Source organism: Ranitomeya variabilis, chromosome 4, assembly GCF_051348905.1.
Source record: "Ranitomeya variabilis isolate aRanVar5 chromosome 4, aRanVar5.hap1, whole genome shotgun sequence".
NCBI classification, from domain to species: domain Eukaryota; kingdom Metazoa; phylum Chordata; class Amphibia; order Anura; family Dendrobatidae; genus Ranitomeya; species Ranitomeya variabilis.
Window position 1 is genome coordinate 741,280,131 of NC_135235.1, and position 17,798 is coordinate 741,297,928.

The following is a 17,798-nucleotide window of genomic DNA, read 5'->3' on the forward strand; positions in this document are numbered from 1 at the left end:
TACTGACTAACTCATGATTTTATTTATGTTAGGAGCATTAAAGGGGATGTCCAGGTTTGTAATGAGTATGCAGTCATTCTTTGTGACTGCAGACTTCTGAATTCTCACTGTGCGCACTGCACACTGTCAGGATTCTCTTGTGCTGGTGATTTACATACAAGTGGGCACGTGCTGACTAGACATGTGTGGCCTCACTCAATGAAAATGAACTGAGTGAGGCGGGGCACGTCTAGTCGGAATGTGGTCAGAAGTATATGAATCGTATGCTTGAGCTGATATGACTGTCCACCGAAAAGGGAGAATCCTAAAAGTGTGCAATGCATTAGTTGTGAGAATTCAGAAGCCTGTGATGTCAGGATTCAGCTCTTTATTACAGGAGTTGCCACATAGATACTTCACTCATATGCGATTTATTTTCATACTTATGGTCCTGTGACAACTAGCTTCTCTGTTTTTCACTGAACATTGAGAGCATTAGGGAGAGCGGCTCGTGTGTACAAGACTAAGTGTGCAAATTGCATATGTCCTTGGGAAGGGGGGTGCCAAAATGTATTCTTGCCCCGGGTGCCAGAAAACCTAGATACACCTCTGCCGGTATGCTACTGCGAGCGGTGGTTACCGGGTCCAGTGGAACGATGTCTGTGCACAGTGCAGCACAGGCAGTGAGGCAGGGACTGAGGGTGGGCACAGAGAGACAGAATGGAGACCCGGAGACTACCTATCCCAGTCAACGCCCTCATTATCATAGGAATATGTCAGTTAATAAATTGTTTTTCTAAAGCTTTATAGTGTAGTTTTAGGTCAGGGAGTGATGGTTAGGGATGAGATAACAAGGTACAGGGACAGGTAGTGATGGCTACTTGCGGACATGTGCGGCACTTGCGGTTTTGCAGTTGCGGTGAGCCCAAAAAAAAAAAAACTGATAGTGTTTTTTCCCATTGCTGCAAGTACCGCATTTGCCAGATCGCGGCAAAGCTGCAAAAGCCATACATGTCCACAAGTCCCATAGGGAATGAATAAGGCCGAACGCAGGTGTTGCCGTAAGTGATCCGTTACATGGCAGATGTGGAAAAACTGCTGGATCTGCTGCAATTGGCTACTTTCACATCAGCGATTTTTGCCAAAGTCACTGCCGATAGTGTCATACTCACCAATGGGGGAGGCAGCACTAAAAGTGCCTAGGGCAGCATAAACTATAAATACGGCCCTGGGTGCTGGGTAATTTTATTACTTGTGTCAAGTGAGATATGTCTGATTAAGGTCCCTGGAATGATGCACATAAAATCTATTTCCATAAAGTCCTTCCCGTTTCAGGTGAAAACTAAAGAACTTGGAGACTTGGGACTTAGCTTTCATAATGTTTATTTGCACATGAGTGTACAGATTGCCGTATTCAGCTTATATATGTTGATTAATATAATAAGATACTTGATAACTGCTTTGTGGTCGAAAACAAGGAGTGGGGGAGGGGGTTTGGATAGGTTTTGTCTTTTGTTGCATGTTGAAAAATTCAATAAAAATTAATCACTTTGGGAACGTTCAGTGAACGGGATCGTACAGACACTGATCTGTATGTTTCTGCATGAACCCAGATCATAATTATCCTTGACCTTTTATCAGCACCTAGGTTACACCCAGACACCCCTTCCTTGATGACCTCACGTGGCCCGGGTCGTGGGATGTTTTCAGCCTTTCAGGATTTTATAAAATTCCCAATATTAACAATAGCTTCACTCCTGAAGAAGTTCAAGATCGCCGCTATGTTTTTTATCGCTATTTTACCTTTCCATATAGATGGTAAACATTACATGGCTGGAGTCAGCGATCTGACCACTATTGATTTGGGGCTTATAGGCAGGTATTGTTTTATGGATTTTAATGTTTTCTATACCAGTGTCTTATGGACAAAAACCTATGGTAAGTTGTTAAGTAATTTCCCCCTCTAATTTCATTATATGACTGTCTGTTATATCTTTTTGTACAATTTGTCAATAACATATATTGTTTCTCCTCATCTATTTTTCACGGTCAATAAGTTTTTCACACTCTAGGTATGGTAATGGATTCTCTCTCTCATTTTCCAGTGGTGTTGGCAATTGCGTTCCCGAGGTTCATGTGACATTGTTACAGCACGTGAAACCTGCCCCCAATCAGCACCGGTGTCGCCATCCCCACCTTCGGACAAATAAAACATGGCAAGGAAGTCAGAGATGAACTGCAGCCCTGGATTCCAGTTGATATTCAATGAATCCAAAGGAGGGGACACAGTACAGCCGTCACCTAACAGGGCTCGTGTGATTTAACAACCTTATGTGAGCTTCGGGAATGTGAGTCCCGACACTGCTGGAACGGTGCCGACACGGAAGCGGAGATGAGATGTTTTTATTCTAACGAGGCCAATCATGAGGAATGACAAGAGGTTGTTGTTGGTTAAACTATTTCCAACATTCTGAACATTAGAAAAGCTTCTCCCCTGTGTGAATCTTCTGATGTTTATGAAGAGTTGATATTCAAGCAAAATAGTTACCACATTAAGAATAAAAAAAGGCTTCTCCCCTATGAGACTTTTCGGGTGTCTAAAAAGAGATGTTTTCTTCACAAAACATTTTCCACAGTCTGAACAGAAAAAGGCTTTTCCCTTGTGTGATTGTTCTGGTGACTAAGAAGAGATGATTTCTTCACAAAACATTTTCCACATTGTGAACATGAAAATGGCTTCACCCCTGTATGAGTTCTGTGGTGTCTATCAAGATGCGTTTTCCGGTTAAAACATTCCCCACATTCTGAACATACAAATTTCTTCACCCCTGTGTGAATTCTTTGGTGTCTATCAAGATGCATTTTCCGGTTAAAACATTTCCCACATTCTGAACATGAAAAAGGCTTCTCCCCTGTGTGAGTTCTCTGATGTTTAATAAGATATGATTTCGCTGTAAAATATTTCCCACATTCTGAACATGAAAAAGGCTTCTCCCCTGTGTGAGTTCTCTGATGTTTGATAAGATATGATTTCACTGTGAAACATTTTCCACATTCTGAGCATGAAAAAGGCTTCTCCCCTGTGTGAGTTCTCTGATGTGTGATAAGATGTGATGTATCCATAAAACATTTCCCACATTCTAAACATGAAAATGGCTTCTCCCCTGTGTGAGTTCTCTGATGTATGACAAGATGTGATTTCTCTGTAAAACATTTCCCACATTCTGAACATGAAAATGGCTTCTCCCCTGTGTGAATTCTCTGATGTTTGAGAAGACTTGATTTCTCTGTAAAACATTTCCCACATTCTGAACATGAAAATGGCTTTTCCCCTGTGTGAATTCTCTGATGCTTGAGAAGACTTGATTTCTCTGTAAAACATTTCCCACATTCTGAACAGGAAAAAGGCTTCTCCCCTGTGTGAGTTCTCTGGTGAGTAACCAGATTGTATTTCTTGTTAAAACATTTCCCACACTTGGAACAATAGTTATGCTCTACTGTGCAAATTTTTTTATGTTTCAGAAAAGATTTTTGAAAAGGTAAATTATTTTCATATTCTAAACCTGAAAATGTTTTTTTTGCTTTATGAGCAGTTAGTTTTTTAATGCTTATTTTGTGACTTTGATTTTCCTTAGTAGTCTGTAATGAATCAACAGACAGGACCTGTTTGAAAGGATCAGATGAGAGATCATAGCTGTGAAAGGATGATGGTACATCTGGAGTAATGGCATTCACTTCAATTGTATCCTGTGGAATCTCAAGATCATCAGATTTAAAAACTGAAGATGTCAGCTGTCCCTCTAATCTCCTTGCACAGTCATCTGCCAAGAATAAAATCAATTATTAATTCGGAATAAAATATTATTGACTTAAATTTTAGAACATTTCTACTAAAACTGTAAAGAATAGCAAGTTGTGTAAAAATATTGATTTACAAAGACAAGTACAGTTCATAGGCTAATAGAAAATCTCATAAGATGCACGAGTAGATTGTGATGCTCAACTTTTTGTTCACTCTGCTTCCCAAATATCCAATAAAAAGCCACCAAACTGTACGGTAGGCAAAAGTACAAAAAATAATAAAAACTCTAGTCATCTGAAAAAAAAGTCCCCACTTAGGTCCATCATCTGTCAGTGGAAAAACAGGTTTCCACATTATTAGTGGCTCAAAGTCTTTTGAAAAGCAACATGGCTTCTAGAAACCAATCCAGCAATATCAGCTCTGCTGGAAGATGCCAGACACAAGCTTGTTCTCCTCTGGTTCAGCCCTCTGTGCTCAGCTTCCGGCATCTGTATTAACCCCTTCCCGACCTGTGACAGCGTATGCGTCATGAAAGTCGGTGCCAATCCGACCTGTGACGCATATGCTGTGTCACAGAATGATCGCGTCCCTGCAGGCCGGGTGAAAGGGTTAACTCCAATTTCACCCGACCTGCAGGGACAGGGGGAGTGGTACTTCAGCCCAGGGGGGGTGGCTTCGCCCCCCGTGGCTACGATCGCTCTGATTGGCTGTTGAAAGTGAAACAGCCAATCAGAGCAATCTGTAATATTTCACCTATGAAAATTGGTGAAATATTACAATCCAGCCATGGCCGAAGCTGCAATAGCATCTGCCATGGCTGGAGACCCCGATCTGGCCCCCCCACCGACTGACGGCGGCGATCTGCCGCCGCCGCCAGTGTTCCGTACCCCTCCGTCCTGTCCTAAGCGCCTTTCTCTCCCCTCCGCACCTCCCCCGTCCTCCCCTCTGCCCCCCCGCTGTCCGATCGCACCCCCCCATACTTACCTAGTCCCGGTGTCCTCGGTCTTCTCGCATGGGCGCCGGCCGGCAGATTAGTTCCTTGCACATTTTGATCGCTGTAATAGGTTCTATCACAGCGATCAAAATAAAAAAAATAGTAAATAACCCCTCCCCCTTTATCACCCCCATAGGTAGGAACAATAATAAAATACTGAAAATATATTTATTTTTGTTTTTCTGTTAGGATTAGAACTAGGGTTAGGGGTAGGGTTAGGGTTGCACTTAGGGATAGGATTGCACTTAGGGATAGGGTTGCACTTAGGGATAGGGTTGCACTTAGGGATAGGGTTGCACTTAGGGATAGGGTTGCACTTAGGGATAGGGTTGCACTTAGGGATAGGGTTGCACTTAGGGATAGGGTTGCACTTTGGGATAGGGTTAGATTTAGGGTTAGGGTTACAATTAGGGTTAGAGTTAGGGTTAGAATTAGGGCTAGGGTTGGAATTAGGGTTAGAATTAGGCTATGTGCACATGGTGCGGATTTGGCTGCGGATCCGCAGCGGATTGGTCGCTGCGGATTCGTAGCAGTTTTCCATCCTGTTTACAGTACCACATAAACCTATGGAAAACCAAATCTGCTATGCCCATGGTGCGGAAAATACAGCGCGGAAACGCTGCGTTGTATTTTCCGCAGCATGTCAATTCTTTGTGCGGATTCCGCAGCGTTTTACACCTGCTCCATAATAGGAATGCGCAGGAGAAATCCACACAAAAAACAATGGAAATCCGCGGTAAATCCGCAGGTAAAGCGCAGTGCGTTTTACCTGCAGATTTTTCAAAAACAGTGGGGAAAAATCCGCACACAAATCCGCAACGTGGGCACATAGCCTTAGGGTTAGGGTTGGAATTAGAGTTAGGGTTGGAATTAGGGTTAAGACTAGGGTTAGGAGTGTGTTGGGGTTAGTGTTGGAGTTAGAATTGAGGGGTTTCCACTGTTTAGGCACATCAGGGGGTCTCCAAACGCGACATGGCGCCACCATTGATTCCAGCCAATCTTGCGTTGAAAAGGTCAAATGGTGCTCTCTCCCTTCCGAGCCCCGACGTGTGCCCAAACAGTGGCTTACCCCCACATATGGGGTACCAGCGTACTCAGGAGAAACTGGACAACAACTTTTGGGGTCCAATTTCTCCTGTAACCCTTGGGAAAATAAAAATCTGCAGGCTAAAAAATTATTTTTGAGGAAAGAAAAATGATTTTTTATTTTCACGGCTCTGCGTTATAAACTTCTGTGAAGCATTTGGGGGTTCTAAGTGCTCAATACACATCTAGATAAGTTCCTTTGGGGGTCTAGTTTCCAAAATGGGGTCACTTGTGGGGGGTTTCTACTGTTTAGGCACATCAGGGGCTCTGCAAATGCAAAGTGACTCCCGCAGAGCATTCCATCAAAGTCTGCATTTCAAAACGTCACTACTTCCCTTCCGAACACCAACGTGTGCCCGAACAGTGGTTTACCCCCACATATGGGGTACCAGCGTACTCAGGAGAAACTGGACAACAACTTTTGGGGTCAAATTTCTCCTGTTACCCTTGGGAAAATAAAAAATTGCAGGCTAAAAATCATTTTTGGAGGAAAGAAAAATTATTTTTTATTTTCACGGCTCTGCGTTATAAACTTCTGTGAAGCACCTGGGGGTTTAAAGTGCTTACTATGCATCTACATAAGTTCCTTGGGGGGTCTAGTTTCCAAAATGCGGTCACTTGTGGGGAAGCTCCAATGTTTAGGCACACAGGGGCTCTCCAAACGCGACATGGTGTCCGCTAACGATTGGAGCTAATTTTCCATTCAAAAAGTCAAATGGCGCGCCTTCCCTTCTGAGCATTGCTGTGCACCCAAACAGTGGTTTACCCCCACATATGAGGTATCGGCGTACTCAGGAGAAATTGCCCAACAAATTTTAGGATCCATTTTACCCTGTTGCCCATGTGAAAATGAAAAAATTGAGGCTAAAAGGATTTTTTTGTGAAAAAAAAGTACTTTTTCATTTTTACGGATCAATTTGTGAAGCACCTGAGGGTTTAAAGTGCTCACTATGCATCTAGATAAGTTCCTTGGGGCGTCTAGTTTCCAAAATGGGGTCACTTGTGGGGAAGCTCCAATGTTTAGGCACACGGGGGCTCTCCAAATGCGACATGGTGTCCGCTAAAGGTTGGAGATATTTTTCATTCAAAAAGCCAAAAGGCGCTCCTTCCCTTCCGAGCCTTGCCATGCACCCAAACAGTGGTTTACCCCCACATATGAGGTATCAACGTACTCAGGACAAATTGGTTTCTCCTTTTACCCTTGGGAAAATAAAAAAATTGTTGCTAAAAGATCATTTTTGTGACTAAAAAGTTAAATGTTCACTTTTTCCTTCCATGTTGCTTCTGCTGCTGTGAAACACCTGAAGGGTTAATAAACTTCTTGAATGTGGTTTTGAGGACCTTGAGGGGTGCAGTTTTTAGAATGGTGTCACTTTTGGGTATTTTCAGCCATATAGAACCCTCAAACTGACTTCAAATGTGAAGTGGTCCCTTAAAAAAATGGTTTTGTATATTTTGTTGTAAAAATGAGAAATCACTGGTCAAATTTTAACCCTTATAACTTCCTAGCAAAAAAAAGTTTTGTTTCCAAAATTGTGCTGATGTAAAGTAGACATGTGGGAAATGTTATTTATTAACTATTTTGTGTCACATAACTCTCTGGTTTAACAGAATAAAAATTCAAAATGTGAAAATTGCAAAATTTTCGCCAAATTTCCGTTTTTTTCATAAATAAACGCAGAAATTATCGACCTAAATTTACCACTAACATGAAGCCCAATATGTCACGAAAAAACAATCTCAGAACCGCTAGGATCCGTTGAAGCGTTCCTGAGTTATTACCTCAGAAAGGGACACTGGTCAGAATTACAAAAAGACCGGGTTATTAAGGTCAAAATAGGCTGGGTTATGAAGCGGTTAAATACCTATTGTGACCCTGGCCCATTTACTGACTACTCTTGCATTTTATGATTTGGTATTTTCTCTGCCTTCCTGGTTCTGACCTGGTAACCTGACTATCCTTCTTCCCATCTCACACAACAGAACAGCAGGTAACAACATGGCCCAAGCCTAAGGGTCTCTGTGTAAGACCAAATCCGTGTATATCCTGTAAAGGGATCAGCAAGGCAATCCCTGGGATATGGAAAACAGAGTAGCTCGTGCCAAGCCTGTTCGTAGTAACCATCTTTTGAGCTGCCAGGTGACCATGAATATATTGTGTCTCCAAACCATTTCACCAAGATTTACATTCAAATAGCTAAATGGTGCTCCTTCTCTTCTTAACCCCACCATGTGCCCAGACAGTGGAATACAACCATATATAGGGTATTGATGGATTCAAGAGAAGTTGGAAAATAATTGGTAAGGTCCACTTGTTTCCTATTACACTTTTTAATGAATTCCAAAGTTATCCCCACTTAAAGTGATACATGTAAAATTTGAAATATGGGGCCCGATTGGGAAGTAAAACTGGTTGTTGGAAGTGGTTAAATCAGAGTATTTTGGGAATTAACTACTGTAGTCAAAACCTGTGAGTAAAGACAATAAGGGTACGTGTCCACGTTCAGGATGGCCGGCGCTTTGGACGGAGCGGAAAAATCGCTCCGCCCAAAGGTCCGCCCCTTCTGTAGACGCGATGATGCCGGATGTGTTCATTGCACACATCCAGAATCATCGCACCCCACACATAGGGCCCTGTGTTTTACCTTGCGGCGGCACAGCATCGCCACAAGGTAAACGGACATGTTGCGTTCTAAAAAGACGCGCCACATGTCCGGAATCGCAGGGCCGCCAGATGCGTGTTACCATGCACAGTGGAGACGGGATTTCATAAAATCCCCTCCACTATGCTATAACATCTGGACGCTGCGGATTGAACACTGCGGCTCCACGCAGCGCTCAATCCGAAGCTATTCTGGATGTAATACGGCCCGTGGACACATACCCTAACATCTACTGAAATGATCAAACTCAACAGTCTTCATCAGTCAAACAAGTATCTAATGGTGAAAATTCTCTGGAGTAATTAGAGTATGTGGCTAGGTAATCCCCACATATTTTGCAGCTGTCTAAACAGTTGTGAAACATGTGGCCGTTGGGACTGAAACATGTCATTCTAGAACACAGAAATTAGAGGTTACAGGGAAAAAATATGTTAAGAAAATTTTTTACTGTATAATGACTTGTATATAAGGCAAAATCTAAAAAGTATTTACTAAAAAATTATAATTTAAAGTAAACCGAAATTGATTTTTAACTTAAAAAATTGGAAATTTCAGTGTAATTTATGAAGAAAGCAAGAAGTGTCAAAAATGAGGGACTCAGATACACCGTGTATTAGACATAAGGGAGGTCCTCCTATACATTCTGTTCAAATTGTCATGCAGTGGTACTCTAAACTCAAAACTATACTCCAAGTGGCAAAAATTACAAACATGGCCATCCATATACCCTTCATGGCATCAAATGTAATGCCTCATAAAATAGAATTATTCTTACCGTTAATTCGGTTTCTAGGAACCTTCCACGACGGCATATGGAGGTTGTCTCTTTGCCCTAATGGGGAACAGGAAACACAGAGGTTAAAAGGACCTCCCACCTCCCACTTGCCAGTGACTTACAACTGAGACCATTGCACTGGTTTTACCTTTAGAATCCCAGAACTAATCCAGGAATATATATCGGGTGGGAAATTAGTGCCGTCGTGGAAGGTTCCTAGAAACCGAATTAACGGTAAGAATAATTCTATTTTCTCTAGTCACCTTCCACGACGGCATATGGAGGAATACCAAATAATTTGGCACTAGGGAGGGACAACGGCCTGGAGTACTTTACGGCCGAAGGCTAAGTCCTTATTGGACAATACGTCTAGTCTGTAATGTTTAGAGAAGGTATGGAGTGAAGACCACGTTGCTGCCCTGCAAATCTGCTCCGGAGATGCGCCTGCTCTTTCTGCCCAGGAAACCGATGTAGATCTGGTTGAATGGGCTTTGATTCCTACTGGAGGTAATTTGTTTTGAGCTAGGTAGGCTTCCGTTATAGCTTTCTTGATCCATGTAGCGATGGTACTTTTGGCTACTTTTTTCCCTTTGTTTTGTCCTGAGAGATGGATAAATAGGTTATGATCAATTCTGAATGTACTGGTGTGGTCCAAGTATTGTAAAAGAACACGCCGAACATCCAAGGTGTTGAATCTTCTTTCTTCCAAGTTTGCTGGATTGTGGCAAAAGGTTGGTAGGAAAATCTCTTGAGAACGATGGAAGTCAGAGATAACCTTCGGAAGAAAGGACGGATCAAGACGAAGCACAATTGAATCATCTCTTACCAGGAGATAAGGTTCTCGTGTAGACAAGGCCTGTAATTCACCAATCCTTCTGGCTGAAGTAAAGGCTACCAAGAACACGGCTTTATAGGCTAGGTTTTGTGGAGAACAAGAAGATAGTGGTTCAAAGGGTGAACCTGTCAGACCTTGGAGAACTACATTGAGGTCCCACGGGGGAACTATGACCTGTTTTCTAGGATTCATTCTAGTAGCTGATGTCATGAACCTTTTAATCCAGCGATGACTCGCTAAATCTTGATCAAAGACCGAGCTAAGTGCAGAGACCTGGACCTTGAGGGTACTGGGCCTGAGACCTATTTCCAAGCCTTTTTGTAAAAAATCCAATATGATGGGTATATTAGGCTTGAGGGGGTCTGGAAGGTTAGGCAGACAGAATGAAGAAAACTTTTTCCAGATCTTATTGTAGATGGCGTTGGTCACCGGTTTTCTCGATTTTTGTAGGGTAGCTATGACCGGAATTGATAGTCCTTTAGCCCTTAAAACCTGGGTTTCAGCAACCACGCCGCCAAGCTCCACTTCTGAGGGTCTGGGTGGAGAATGGGACCTTGAGAAAGAAGATCGTGCTTTATCGGCAACATTACTGGTCCCTCCACTTGTAGTTGGATAATTAGGTTGAACCAACTCCTTTTGGGCCACAATGGAGCTATCAGGATAGTTGGAGTCCTTTCTAGGCGTATCTTCCGTAGAACCTTGGCAAGGATTGGGATTGGCGGAAAAGCATAAGCTAGATGAAACGGCCAATCTTGGGTTAAAGCATCCAACCCCCTGGGATTGTCTCTTGGGTTCAAGGAAAAGAATGTTTCGACCTTTGCGTTCTGGTGAGAGGCAAAGAGGTTGACGTCTGGATGACCCCATCTGTGTACCAACATGTTGAATGTTTGAGGGTCCAGGCTCCACTCGCCAGGATGGATTTCCTGGCGGCTTAGGTAGTCTGCCTGAATATTTGTAGTTCCCTTGAGGTGGATTGCCAACAGGGATAGTAGGTGCTTTTCGGCCCAAGAAAAGATTCGAGCAGAGATCTTTATTAGACTGAGGGTTCTTGTACTGCCCTGGTGCCTGATATGGGCCACCGTGGTCATGTTGTCCGAGTATATCTGTACATGTTGACCCGAAATCTGATGACTTGCTGCTAGTAGGGTCTCTTCCACAGCTTTGAGCTCCCTGAAATTTGATGATTTCTCGGAAATCGATTGGCTCCACTGGCCCTGATAGGGGACATGGTCTACTATGGCTCCCCAGCCCCTCTTGCTGGCATCTGTCTTGATGGTGGTTAGAGGGGACTGAATCCAGCATACTCCTTTCAGAAGGTTCCTGGGCTTCATCCACCATGTTAAAGAGGCTTTCACTCTGCCCGGAGTGTGGATCCTCTTGGTAAGAGTGCCAGGTCGACCATCCCAATTGTCTAGGATGTGGGCTTGGAGAGTCCTTGAGTGAGCTTGAGCCCAAGCCACCGACTGTATGCAGGCTGTCATGGAGCCCAACAGCGACATTCCCTCTCGCAGAGTAGGGGACCTCATCTCTTTGAACTTCCTGATTTTTGCTAGTAGGGGAAGTCTGTGATCGTCCGGGAGGAAGGACATTTGTCTTGCTGAGTCCAGCATTACTCCCAGAAATCTCCTGGTTTTTGCAGGTTGAAGCTGAGATTTTTGTAGGTTCGGAATCCAACCTAGGGATCTCAGAATGTCTAGGGTGGTAGACACATGGGATATCAGGGTTATCTCGGTGGAAGCTACTATCAGAAGATCGTTTAAGCAGATCCACAGAGCACAGTGGTATTCATTTATATATACAGTAAATATAACAAAGATCTATATCAAGCATACATCTCACTATAAGAACAGCCAGTGCGCTGTGGAAAATTAGTGGAGACCCACTGGTTACCAAGTAAGTGCAACCACAGCCCACATATGGATAGAAGCAAGGTGAGACACCAGACAGGAAATGTGTATAAAAAACGCCTTTATTGAATACAATTGGCAAACATACGTATATTTAAAATACATATAAAACAAAAAAAGTACACAGAAGGACCAAAATAATATAAACTTATACAAAAATATATAAATGATATATAGAAAAATGGCTGACCTCACCCGTAATGCCTATAAGATAGAGGATGTGACTCCCACCCCATACATAAATCTAAAAAGCCATATATATATATATATATATATATAAAAGCCGATGCAATAAGAATTAAGTCAACGTGAGAAAAGAGATGTATATAAGCACCACTATTTTGATAGTGCTTCTAGTGATTCACTGATGTGAATACTAAGCCACATAGACCAAGAGTGCAAAATACAAAAGGATATATGGTAAGAATGAAATCAGTATATCGTGCAAACACTAGTGTACACTCCACATTACAAACCCATGTGCAGAAAAATATGAAAATATTTAAAATATAAAATCCATGTGCCAAGCAGCACAAAAAGTGAAAAAATAAGCACAAAAAATCCTCATATAAGAAAGTGCAAAAAGTGCAGTATTGCCACTGGGTGAGAACAAAATGCACGGTATAGTGCTGTATAAAATTTATATGGCGAAACTGTGTGGAAAACTATTACTGACCCAATATTGGGCCAAAAGCATACTAAGGGGTCACTGAGGATCGCATAAGGCAGAAAATGCCGCCGCGGTCCGAACAATCACACTGTGATAACAGTGAAGGGAGCACACTATACCTCAGATAATGACTCAAATCAGCGAGGTCAGCCCGGTCCTCATGTGAACGCACCCCGACGCGCGTTTCGGATAGTAATCGGATGGCCATCCCCCTGACGAAGGATTACTATCTGAAACGCGCGTCGGGGCGCGTTCACATGAGGACCGGGCTGACCTCGCTGATTTGAGTCATTATCTGAGGTATAGTGTGCTCCCTTCACTGTTATCACAGTGTGATTGTTCGGACCGCGGCGGCATTTTCTGCCTTATGCGATCCTCAGTGACCCCTTAGTATGCTTTTGGCCCAATATTGGGTCAGTAATAGTTTTCCACACAGTTTCGCCATATAAATTTTATACAGCACTATACCGTGCATTTTGTTCTCACCCAGTGGCAATACTGCACTTTTTGCACTTTCTTATATGAGGATTTTTTGTGCTTATTTTTTCACTTTTTGTGCTGCTTGGCACATGGATTTTATATTTTAAATATTTTCATATTTTTCTGCACATGGGTTTGTAATGTGGAGTGTACACTAGTGTTTGCACGATATACTGATTTCATTCTTACCATATATCCTTTTGTATTTTGCACTCTTGGTCTATGTGGCTTAGTATTCACATCAGTGAATCACTAGAAGCACTATCAAAATAGTGGTGCTTATATACATCTCTTTTCTCACGTTGACTTAATTCTTATTGCATCGGCTTTTATATATATATATATATATGGCTTTTTAGATTTATGTATGGGGTGGGAGTCACATCCTCTATCTTATAGGCATTACGGGTGAGGTCAGCCATTTTTCTATATATCATTTATATATTTTTGTATAAGTATATATTATTTTGGTCCTTCTGTGTACTTTTTTGTTTTATATGTATTTTAAATATACGTATGTTTGCCAATTGTATTCAATAAAGGCGTTTTTTATACACATTTCCTGTCTGGTGTCTCACCTTGCTTCTATCCATATGTGGGCTGTGGTTGCACTTATCAGAAGATCGTCCAGATAGGGCACTATACAGACACCTTGTTTTCGGATGAATGACACTACTTCTGCCATCACCTTGGAGAACACCCTCGGTGCTGATGAAATGCCGAAGGGAAGGACTCCAAACTGATAGTGCTCCACCCGATGATTCCCCTGTATCGCAAACCTGAGATATTTTTTGTGTCTCGGGTGAATAGGGATGTGGAAATACGCATCCTTGAGATCGATGGTAGCCATAAAAGAGTGACGTTCTATTAGAGGAATCGCAGATCTTATGGACTCCATCTTGAACTTGCGATATTTTACGTGCTGGTTCAGACCCTTTAAGTTTATAATAATCCGGACGTCTCCCGAAGGTTTGGGAACCAGGAAGAGTCGGGAGTAGTGTCCTTTTCCCTACTCTGATTGTGGGACTGGGGAAATTACATTTGATCTGATAAGGTTTTTGAGACCTAAGGATAGTAGGCTGCGATCCCTTGATGATGGAAGGGAAGTGACTTTTAGACCCTGAGGTGGGGGAGAAATTAACTCTATTAACAGGCCCTCCTTGATGACATTGAGAACCCAGTGGGAGCTGGTGATATCCTCCCACTGATCCACATATTTCGAGAGTCTTCCCCCCACCGGGTCGGAGTCATTGTTTGTCCTGCTGGGACTGTTGCTGCTGCTGCTGTTGCGGGACGAAAATATTTTTTCCCCTACCCTTTGCATAGCTCCACCTGCCAGTTTTTCCTTTGCCTCTTGCTTGAGAGGGCTGAGGTTGTGGGTCACGAAAAAAACGTTTCCTAGGCTGCTTTTGCTCAGGGAGCGCCTTCTTTTTATCGGTGGCTTTATCGAGAATATCGTCTAGGGCAGGACCAAAGACGTAGTCTCCTTTAAAGGGTATGGTGCAGAGTTTAGATTTAGAGGTGATATCCCCACTCCATAGCTTAAGCCAGAGGGCTCTTCTGGCAGAGTTGGAAAGTACCAGGGATCTGGCGGCGACTCTTACAGATTCTAGAGAAGCGTCCGCCAAATACCCTGTAGCTTTATGCAGAATGGGTAGGGAATCCATTATCTCGCCTCTTGAGGTACCTTGAGATATGTGATTCTCTAATTTCTCGAGCCAGCAGGAGAGGGCTCTTGCCACACAGGTGGCGGCGACATTAGCCTTAAGGATAGCTGCAGAAGTTTCCCATGATTTTCTGAGGAGACTTTCGGTTTTCCTATCCATGGGATCCTTCAATTGAGAAGAATCCTCAAAGGGGAGTGCAGTTCTTTTGGCGACTCTAGCCACCTGCACATCGACCTTGGGGATATCTAATTTAAGGTCATCCTCAAGCGGAAATCTGTGCTTCATTTCTGAAGGAGTACTGAGACGCCTCTCAGGTAGTTCCCATTCCTGATTAATCATACTGATAATATTGGCATGAACTGGGAAGCCCACTCTCTTCTCCGATGAAAGACCACCGAACATCTGATCCTGTATGGACTGCGGTACAGGTTCCTCTTCTAGTCCCATGGTATTACGGACGGCAGAGACTAGATCCTCAATATAGTCTGAGGAAAAAAGGTACTTCCTGACCTCAGCTTTGGGTGATACTGGATCCTCCCAGCCAACAGATGAGGCATGAGAGAGATCCGAATCAGAGTCAGATTCCACAACCTGAATCTTCCTCTTCTTAGCCGGGGAATGAGGTTGTGGCTGCGGAGATGGAGGTGGGGGTGGAGGTGTAAAGGCTGCCAGAGAAGATTGTACCTCCTGTTTTACTAGTGAGCGAATCTCATCCAATAGTGATGGCTGCTCAGCTCTTATTATTCTGTCAGTACATGACTGACAGAGTTTCTTGTCCCAGTTAGGAGGACATTTAGTGGAACAGATAGGGCACTTTTTCCTATAGGCACCTTTAGGGGCAGGTTTTTCTCCCTGAAATATATAAAGGGAGAGAGGGGTGAGGACTTCTAACCCCTGCTACACTCCTCTCGGATCCCATCCCTGCAACACTCACAGAGGCAGGGGTGGCGCTGGGCTCCGCAGATACGGGGCATGAAGAACCATCCATACTGAAGGAGATAGCCTTACCTCAGTGGTGGTTCAGCAGGCTTTTATGGACGCCGTCCTAGCACCTGCTCCAGCGATTAATCCCCCTCCCCCTCCAGGATCCAGGTGAGGGAGCTGAGCGGTCCGACACGCCGGCCGGCGAAACCCGGAAGTACCGGCTTAAGGGTGTATGAAGAAACCGGAAGTGACGCGCGCGAGCCTGCCGACGTCACTTCCGGAACGCCGAGCCGACAGCATGGAGGAGGAGGACGCCGGGCAGCTCCAGGAGGAGCCCGGTTAGGGAACCCAGGCCTGCTTTGCCCTCGTGGGGGTGCGGGAAGGCCGGGAGGGGGTCCCGAGGACCTGCGAGCAGGACGACGGGAGCAGCACGAGGAGGAGGCCAGAGGTGACCATCTGCTGCCCGGTTAGACAGGCAGCGCCTGCAAAAGGTACCGTAGTCACCGGCCACTACAGCACATGAAGAAACCTCTCCCTGTCCCATGGGGAACAGGAAAGACACTGGCAAGTGGGAGGTGGGAGGTCCTTTTAACCTCTGTGTTTCCTGTTCCCCATTAGGGCAAAGAGACAACCTCCATATGCCGTCGTGGAAGGTGACTAGAGAAAAAAAAATTTAAGAAAATGTAGTTGTGGAACTTCTGCACTCATAAAAGGCTTTGCAGAAAGAAAAATGTGATAAGGAGGGAAATAAAGTCATCGATAGACCGTTGAAGACAACAACTGGTGGGCCTCATTCAAATATTGAAGATTAAAAACACTATTGTGAAGAGCAGAACAAAAATGGTTACCTCAATGAACCACAAAAAAGAATTTGTGATAAATATTGACCTGTCCATTCAAGGACATTTTAGCTATAGTATGAAATCCTGTTTTTCTTGTCTGTGGAATTGCCTTTGTACTGTTTGTTGTGAAACTGCCGCCCACGAAACTGTTTTTTCTTTCTTTCCTGTTTTGTATCTTTGTTTAAACATGCAAAACTTGTATAACCACTGAACCTACCGATACAACTATATAAAGAAGGGATAGCACATTGAAGGCAGGCGTGCTTCAGAGACTTCCCAGTGATACACTATACAAGACGTGTCTTGTGTATTATTTCTGGTGATTCCCCACTTCCAAAGGCTGCTCCGACTGAGTGTGATCCTGACATTTCCTGGCGCCTGAACAGGGACCCGAGGTCTGTGTATTCCTTCAAGGAACACCGGCAGAATACGAACGAAAAGAAAATCTGGGATAATGGACGGCAGATGAACAAAAACCTGGCCAGGTAAGAGACACTGTTAGATCTCTTATATCTGCCCTGCACTGTCCGTAAGATTTTCTGTGTCGTGTTCTTTAGCGGGTAGTTCTAGTAGAGGAGGATACCTATAGCTCGGGTTCTTGAACTATTTAGGAATTGATCACCTCACGGAGTACGGCATTGAATGAGAGTGAATGTGAATAAAAGGTGTGTGGAAGTTGGGAATAGCCCTATAAGCCGCCCAGGGTGTTGAAACAGAAGAAGTGACTGTCCCACTGGGCAACGTGGTTGCGTCCTTTCGGGGAGACCTCCGCGCCTATGTTCAATCTCTGATCCTGTCTTTGACAAAAACCTGGTGACGGATAAGTGTATGATAGTATGAGCCCAGGACAGATAAATTAGCCTGGGACAAGAATACGTTGTGTATGATAGTATGAGCCCAGGACAGATAAATTAGCCTGGGACAAGATACGTTGTATGTTCTTTTTCCTTTTTCTGTCTGGTTGCATTTGTGTTGTTTGCTATAGGTGTAGGAATCAGGATTTTCTTACATCAACACAGTTTAAACATCCTAGCTCCTTAGGAAGAAGGTAACGAGGTATTCTCATACCCAAACGCCACCTAGGGCAAGAAAAGACATCCTAGCTCCTTAGGAAGAAGGTAACGAGGTATTCTCATACCCAAACGCCACCTAGGGCAAGAAAGCTCAGGATAAG

The 17,798-nt window shown here is 43.7% G+C and overlaps 1 protein-coding gene across 1 annotated transcript in view; it reads right to left on the reverse strand.

The window, feature by feature from the left end:
• Positions 1-2,325: 2,325 nt before the first annotated feature.
• The window catches only part of LOC143768021 (uncharacterized), a 43,301-nt gene continuing 27,828 nt past the window's right edge, over positions 2,326-17,798 (reverse strand). Inside the window, exon 7 of the mRNA XM_077256665.1 lies at positions 2,326-3,800. Coding sequence (XP_077112780.1) covers positions 2,596-3,800 — 1,205 coding nt within the window. The 3' untranslated portion in view covers positions 2,326-2,595. The remainder of the gene's footprint in view (positions 3,801-17,798) is intronic.